General features: G+C 38.7%; 1 protein-coding gene across 7 annotated transcripts in view; it reads left to right on the forward strand.

The window, feature by feature from the left end:
• Positions 1-8,717, forward strand: part of NMU (neuromedin U) — a 35,534-nt gene that overhangs the window by 16,309 nt on the left and 10,508 nt on the right. For 3 of the 7 annotated variants that reach the window (XM_075930398.1, XM_075930401.1, XM_075930405.1), the window contains 3 exons: positions 1,251-1,280; positions 1,385-1,435; positions 3,931-4,005. In XM_075930398.1, the coding sequence (XP_075786513.1) occupies positions 1,251-1,280; positions 1,385-1,435; positions 3,931-4,005 (156 nt within the window). The remainder of the gene's footprint in view (positions 1-1,250; positions 1,281-1,384; positions 1,436-3,930; positions 4,006-8,717) is intronic. The other 4 variants (XM_075930399.1, XM_075930404.1, XM_075930402.1 and 1 more) reach the window with 3 other exon arrangements.

Consider the following 8,717-nt stretch of genomic DNA (forward strand, 5'->3'; position numbering starts at 1 on the left):
TTTTACCCATCTCTTACCCGAAGCCACATGTCTCTACTCGAGACTCGCTACTCCATACCCTTGATGTACGTTGAGTTATAGCATTCTATATAGACAGAACACGGACCTGGCGCAAGACCAACCGCCTAATAATATCCATAGCGGACTGCTCCAAGGGCAATCCATTGTCTTCCCAGTGTCTGTCCAACATCATAGTCTCTTGCATCACCACATGTCACTCGATCCACAAAAAGCCCCTTCAGACTGTACCTAGGGCGCACTCCACCAGGGCAGTGACAACATCCACGGCATTTGTCAGAGGAGTCTTACTGCCGAAAATCTGCAGGGCAGTCACATGGTCGTCAAGCTTGACTTTTATGAACCACTGCGCAATAGTGCGGTGGTGTATGCCCGAGTTCTCGGTGAACACTTGAACTCCAGGAATGCAACGTGAGAACTGCTACAAAGGCACCGTGAGTGGAGCACCCACAGGGACCTTTTGAAGAAGAAGAAGTTACTGACCTTTGTGCAGTAATGATGGTTCTTTGAGATGGGTCCTCGTGGGTGCTCCACATCCCACCCTTCCTCCCTGTTTCAGAGCTGTTTCTTTTTGTATCCTTACAGATACCAAACGGTGAGAGGAACTGACAGATAAGCTGGGTGCATGTGAAGCTCAAAGGCGTGAACGGCGCGTGCTGCACACCACACATGCACAACCCGGCTGAATATAGCTATTCAAAGCCTCTGAGCTATGGCACCGGGATGAGCCTGACACCATGAGTGGAGCACCCATGGGGACCCATCTCGAAGAACCATCGTTACTGCATGAAGGTGAGTAACTTCTTCATCTCCAGTGCAGAAATGAGCCAGTTTCTTTGTTAGTTACCTGGGAGGGGAATCTCCTGTCCTCCCCTCATTGATAGTTTAGTTTTAGTGGGGAATGAGCTCACACCTTGCTGAATCCTTTACATATATTGGTGTCAAAGCAATGAAGTTCTTCTAGTCTGAATAGTGGAAAGAAGAAAGTAGTGATTTCAAAGAAGCATATTTCATGTTTAAAAAGGACATGTTTAGTCAAGTTTTCTGGTGGAAAGCAAATCAGTACACAGTACAGGTTTTGAAAGCAACAGTTAACTTGACAGCCAAATAAATATAATGTTGTCAAAAGAGTACAATGTTCCAAGAAAGTAGAAAGATATTTAATGTTACTAAAACTGACCTTGGCTTGTTTTAGAAATTAAAGCTTTACATGCCAATTATTGTTCCCTCAGAATTTAGAAGAAAAAGACAACACCAAAAGGGTAAGGTTGTCATACATATTTTGGTCACACTTATTTTGTCAAGAAAACCATAACCCATTAACCTGTCTTGTAGTAAAATCCCACTTCTAATTTTTTTCAAACAGTTCTTATTTCATTATGCTAAGTCTCATGACTCAGGCAATTCAGACATGATGGTAAGTTTCATCACTCCTACTTGTTAATAAATGTATGCTTGTACTTAAAAGCAAGAGAATGGAATGTCCAAGGAATGGTGTCTGTGTCTGAACATTGTAACTGCAAAATCTAGGAAAGATGCCACAAGACACATGTTTAGCCTAGAAAAATATATTCATGTTCCTTTCTGGTATTTTATAAACAGCATATCTAACATAATTACATGTTGAAATTAAGATTTCCTATGCCTGATCCTCAGCTATTTGATTGGTGTTGTCCCAACAAAGTCAATGGAGCTATGATTTATACTAGTTGAGGGGCTCTCCTTAAATGTTGAAAACTATTAAATATTTTATTAAAAAAAATAAGATGCTTATTAAGATTTTTGATTGCATAGTAAACAAAAAATAGAATGAATCAAATATTCTAATGTTCTGATATTAGAAATAACACTTCATTCAACAAATAGATTACATTTTGATCAGCTCTTGTTTTTAAAACGCAGACATAACATGGGTATTTGTTTTCTTTGTGCAACAATGCTTTTTCATTGTGCGTTACTGAGTTTTGGGAGTGCAACTTTTCACTTTTTGGAAATCATTCTGTCGTGTTTATGTTCATTGTTGTCTCGCTTTATGTTTCTATTGGGAATAAACTGCATTGTGGCTAGAATTTAGAACAAGTTATTTTCTAAACCTCCAGTGAATGAGTGTTAAAACTATAGCCAGAATGTTTTCTGAATCCCACTTGATTATCATACATTGATTCAAGGCACTTTTGCTGATAGCACTTTACTAGCTGCTTTGGGACTTCAGCAGCACATGCTTAGGCTTGATTTTTTTTTAATACTGCATGAAATGCTATTTTCTCTAAGTACCTGCTCTCTTTATGTACCCTACAAATGTAAGAAAATGACAGTGTCGTTTTGCCTATTAAATATGCCATAACTTTAATTACAATAGCAATGTAATCAATCACCTTTTTGTTGCATATTGTATAAAAGTAATTATTATATCAGATATGTACCGTTTTTCATGTTGTCTGTTTAAACAAGGATAGAAATTTGGACTTAAAAATTAGTTGAATGAATACAGGTAATTATAATTTGAATTATTTCTGGGAACAGCGAACTCCTTATGGAAGAAATACGTTGAGCGTTGATCTCTAAGGGTTTGATCCTTTGATTCACTGAATGGGGCCCACTATTATACCCTCATGGAGCCCATTGAGGGTACGTCTACACTGCGGAGCTATTTCAGGATACCAAAAGTATCCCAAAAGAACTATTCCACATCTTTTGATCCAGTCCATTATTTTGAAATAGATTTTGAAATAATGGGAGGCTTATTCTGACATACTGGTAACCCTTGTTCCATGAGGGTTAAAGGGAATTTCAGAATAACATGTTATTTCAAAATTTGGCACTGTGTAGATAGCACCAAATTATGAAATAAGCTATTTCGAGCTAAGGTTACTGTCTAAATGTACCCTGAGTTCATTAGGGCTCTGTGCAAGCACGTCAAAGTGTCTGAGCATATGAATTACATATTATGAACCTTAGATTGTCTCTCATGAAGACAATGACCTACATCATATTTGCTGATTTTTACTTCAAATCCTCATAGGAACATTATTAGAAATTACTTTTTAATAGAAAATCACTTTTACCAAGCTAACATTACCAACCTAACATTCAGTGAAGGTTCCAACAACTCTCTGTGTGGATTCTTGTGTTAGTTCCCTTTGATCCTTATCTGCTTCCTTTTAACTATCCAATCTTCAGGAGCTTATAGACACCAGCTCTGCCTACTTGTTTTTCCCTTTGATATTTTCCTTCCCTCTGCTCCTTGTTTCCCGCACCTTCTGTTCCCCCCCCCCCCCCATTCTTTCTTCCCTATTTATTTTGGGTCTGCACATCCTACACTCATAACTCCGGTCATCTGAAGAAGTGGGCTGTGCCCACGAAAGCTCATGATACCGTCTACATGTTTTGTTAGTCTATAAAGTGCTAGCAGACCTTTTGTTGTTTTTACTTTTATTCTTGTGATTCACACTATTTTAAACATAATAACTTTTGAGAGTGCCAGAAAATTTTGAAGTTGTCTATGAGATTCTTAGGAACAGTAGTAATCAGAAACTTAGAATAAAAGCTTCCCAAAAATGTTCTCTGCATATTCAAATCACAGAGCTAGCAGTGCACTCTCATAAGCTGATCAAAGTCAGAATTGGGACTTGCCCCTGACATAACAATATACAAACTATAACCTATAATGAACACAGTTGAGAAGGTTCTCTTCATTTCACTGCTCTTGTAGGTGCATTCACGGACTAAATAAAAAGCTGTGCCTTTCAGGTATAAATTCAGAATACCCAAAAAGTTAACATTCAATTAACATCTTCAGTCCATTGTTTTGCATGTTCTGACCATAAACCAATGGTATTTTAAGAGACATTCTTTGCATCACAAGACCAGGATATCATTGTTGTTCATATGTCTGTGTTCATGTCCTCTCAGTCGTCTGTCCTGCATCCTTTGCTGCAACTTGTTCCCCAACTTCATGAGAGAAGACTGAAGAGATACAAAGCAGACGTATGTAATTTTAAACTATGTATGATTGCTGTGACCATTGATGTCCGGGGCGGGGGGGGGGGGGGGGGGAGGAGGAGAAGGAGGACATGGAGAGTTTGAAAAAAAAGAAAAGAGAAAAACAAGTTGCTGTCTCCAGTAGCTGACCACCCAGTCTCTCTCTCTCTCTCACACTCACACTCACACTCACACTCACACACACATATTTTTCCAGGACACAAGAATCAATCATCACCTTAAAAAGTGATTTTTATTAACAAAAGAAAAGATATACTTGATAAAGCTACTTTGTTGCTATATGTTACAGAGCAACTACGAAAGAACAAATCAAAACACAAAGAACTTAAATGGTCAATGGAGAAGGGAAGGCATGGATTCACACAGAGAAGTTTAAACCAAACAACCCAAAATAAAGAAAAATATCCTGATCATGACTAGATACACATTTTTCCCCCTGGCTGTGTCTACACTGGCATGAATTTCTGGAACTGCTTAAAACGGAATATTATTCCGTTTTCAGTTTTTCCGGAAAAGGAGCGTCTACATTGGCAGGCTGCTTTTCCGGAAAAGCCCTTTTTCCGGAAAAGCGTCTGTGGCCAATGTAGACGTGCTTTTCCGGAAAAGAGCCCCGATCACCATTTTCGTGATCGGGGCTTTTTTCCGGAAAAGACTACTGGGCTGTCTACACTGGCCCTTTTCTGGAACAGTGTTCCGGAATAAGGACTTATGCCCGAGCGGGAGCAGAATAGTTTTTCCGGAATAGCGGCTGATTTTGTACAGTAGAGCGTCGTTGCTTTTCCGGAAATTCAAGGGCCAGTGTATACAGCTCGCAGCTTATTCCGGAAAAGCGGCTGATTTTCCAGAATAAGTGGCCCAGTGTAGACACAGCCCCTTTGTTTACTCATGATCCCTTCAGTACACTCCCATGCCCCCAAATTTCTTGGAGCCATGGTATTCCTCTTGGGTTTAAATCATCCTGTATACTCTCCCACACAAAGAAAGCAGGCAAGGTGTTTGATACAATTCAGATTTCAGCACCATATCCCCATTGGTTCTTCTATCCCCTGCCAACACCCTTGCTAGCTACCTGAGTTTAACCCCTTAGTCACTGAGTGCTGGCCAGCACTCCTCCTATCCATCACATATGCTTATTGGCAGTTCTTATTCACTAAACTAAGATTTATTTTAAAAGAAAAGAGCATCTTTTAACCAAAATAATAGATACAGATATGAATAAAGTTCTTAGGTCAGTTTCATAAAAAAGATGGTGAGCTGCTGAGTTTCAAAAAGTTCTTTCCAGAATCAGTTCATCAGGTTATAGTCCAAATAGGGGATCCATAGATAGAGTTTGTTCTAATTCTTCCATGAGACTTAACAGGGTAATCCAAACTGGAGTTGGAGACCTCAGTTTTATGATTCAGATTTCTCCTGACCAAGCATAAGTAGATCTGAATTATGGGACCGGAGTCTTAGTTCTTTTATAGATCTCTGGCAGGCTATCGATAGCCTCTTGACAGCAGGTATTCCCCGGATAAAGCATTGTAGCTTTGAAATAAAATCTTCTGTTTCCTATGCTTACATAGGTAACTGGTTGCATTCATCAGCAGTTCTTAGAGAATTTACTCCAAACCTTCAAAGAGAAATATAGACAATGATATTATTACACAGAAGTTTCATCTAAATGTTATTCCCTTTTGATAGCTGAATCAGTAGGGGTATGTCTACACAGCAATATTATTTCAAAATAACTAACATTTCGAACTAACTTAGTCCATGTCCACACAGCAGGCAGTTATTTCGAAATAATGTCGAAATATTGTCAAGCTGGAGGACTTCTTACTCTGACTCCTGTAGCCCTCATTGTGCAAGAAGTAAGAGAAGTCGGAGGAAGAGTGCTCTATTTCTAAATAAGTGCTATGTAGATGCTCCCAATTTTGAAATAAGCTATTTTGAAATAAGCTATGCAATTGATGTAGCTCAATTTGAGTAGCTTATTTCGAGTTAAGCCCTGCTGTGTAGATCAGTGGTCTCCAACCTTTCGGGGCTGCTGGGTGCCCAGGGGCAGGGTCAGCCCAGATGAATCGGCAGGCGCACATAAATGCCCTGGTGGGTGACATGGCATCCACGGGCACCACGTTGGGGACCACTGGTGTAGATGCACCCTCGAATATAGTAACAAACAGGAGCCATCTGGTTACAATGTTAATCTCTAACAAGATATAAGTAAATACAGACAAAGGAGTCTCAGAGGGGTTATCATGTTAATCTGTATCTGCAAAAACAAGGAGACTTGTGGCACCTTAACTAAGAGATTTATTAGAGCTTAAGTTTTCATGGGTAAAATCTTCTCCTTGTTTTTACAGACAAATAAAATTACCGTCTTTTTCTCTAACAATACAAATCCACAATTCAAAGCTCTTCTAGTCAATGTAACAGTATCATCAGCTTTTATAATGAATAGCCCTAATTACCATTTACATAATATGTCTTTCAAAGTAGAATTTGAGTTATTTAGCCTGCTACTTGGGTAACCCTTTCTGGCTCAGTGTCACACATTCACTCCCAAGTTTTGTGGTTTCATTACCTTTCTGAAAACATCTTATTTAAATGTTTCTGATCATAGCTCTTTTTTTCAAGGTGCATCATCATATCAGTATACTATTTAAGTGAGGTTTTGTATGTCCTATTTACTGGAAAATACTCATACTTTGAAGGGTTCAGCTTGACCAGCCTTCCCCTGCCATCCCCTGTCTTGCTATGAGGCAGGGGGTGGTATTTATTCTGTTTCCTTTCCTAGAGTTCATCCCATTTGGCTGGGAGAATGAAGAACCTTGCTCCACCCATTATGCAAGGCCCCATGGCCCATGAAGAGACAGTAATGGGATGCTTTCTAAATACTACTTACTCCTGGGACCATTTCTTCTCTCCCAAAGCCTCCTTGGTCTTTGCCTTTCAGATGTCCCAAAATCTTAAAGGGGCCACACCAATCAGTGAGGCTGAGCTGACCCCTAGACATCACTGTCCATAAGGGTGCTGATCATCCTGACTTTAATATGTAGATGGGTTCAGTCCTGAAAGTTACTTGGAAATCTCAAATCCTAATGATTCAGCCAATTGCCGAATCCGGCCCTTTAATCCTTGCATATCTCTGAACTCTGTATAAATCCTTTGGGAATGCTGTAAAATTAATGTTCCTCTTGGATACCTTGTTATATTATTTTTGTAACCAGTTTAGATCTCAAACCTATAAACACTTACTCATGCTTTTAATTTTAGACAATGGAGTAGTCCCAATGACTACAGTGGGATTTGTCCCTTCATGCTCTGTTTATGCAGCTTTTTCAGATGCTGTTCTTGGAAAACATTGTACTATGCTACTATCTTGAGGAAAGCTAATCATTGGTTAAAAACTGTCTTCAGGCTGAAACAGAAAAAAAAAGTCCTGTTTGTTTTTATTTCACTAACATTATTCCTAATGGACTAATGTTCACTATCAAGATAGTGAGCGTCAGAAGTCTTCTACTGCTTTTGCATTCTAATCAGATTAAATCAACAGGACTTCTGTTCCAAAGTCTTTGAGGACTGATTTTGATCTTTTTTAGGCTTGTGTTAAATAGGAGTAATTCCACAGCATAAAAGTGTAATAAATTTGACCAGAATCAATTCTTATACTCATACACAAATATAGATTGCTATCTTTTTTACATATTCCAGAAAATGTTCAGTTAAAAGAAAGAAATATTTTCCAATAGAGGAATAATACTTGTAGGGCATAAAGTACAGCTGGTCCCCGAGTTGTGAATGGTCGACTTACAACCGTTCGCAGTTACGACCGAAGCTGTCGTAAATGGCGGACCCCAAGTTATGAACGCGATCCGCGCTTACGAACAGCACGGTCACGTGTAACTCTATGGGGTCTGACTTACGAACAAACTGAGTTATGACCAATAGCTTGATCTGTAACTGGTTTGTAAGTCAGAGAGAGGCTGTATCATCAAATTGGATATTTTTGTAGTAAATATGTGCTAGAAGTGGTTCCATAACAATACTGCAGAGCTGAACTCTGAATATAGTGGCTTTAGAGCTTAATTTATCAGTAAAGCTTATCTCTATAACAGGCTAAAAACTCTATAAATGGGCTAAATACTGATCCCCCAACACAGTGAAATGCAAAGACTGAGATTTTGATTTCAAATCCCTGAATTCTTTTGGACCTAAGATTTTGATAGGCCTCATCTCAATATAAGAGACCAATAGTAGCATGCCTAGTGCACCATAACTCAGAGGCAAACTTTGTTATCATTCCATTGGGAACAATAAATTGCATTCTGGAGGATATATTCCTCTACAGAGTTTTTAGGTCTTTGGAGAGACAATATAGTTCATCCAAGGGAATTAAAAAAAATTTTTTTTATTAACTTGTTCCTAGCTAGCTTTCTGACTTACTGATGAGACAATTCTGTTCTCAGCATCTGACGTAGATTCTGTATGAAAGGTTTGAAAATGAAGAGGAAATGACTGGAAAACAGGGACTTTATTAACAGATTTTTACCTCCCTTTTTAAAAAAGCATCTCAAAATATTTTCAAGCAAACAAAATACTCATATAGCAGTATTAAGCATGAGTGCTTTACACTTTACGTGAACTATGCCATTAATTTATATTAATTCTTACACAGAGTTGTCTATGCACATTTCTGTTTCTCTTCTTTATAA

Source organism: Pelodiscus sinensis, chromosome 5 (assembly GCF_049634645.1).
Source record: "Pelodiscus sinensis isolate JC-2024 chromosome 5, ASM4963464v1, whole genome shotgun sequence".
In the NCBI taxonomy this organism is placed as follows: Eukaryota; Metazoa; Chordata; order Testudines; family Trionychidae; genus Pelodiscus; species Pelodiscus sinensis.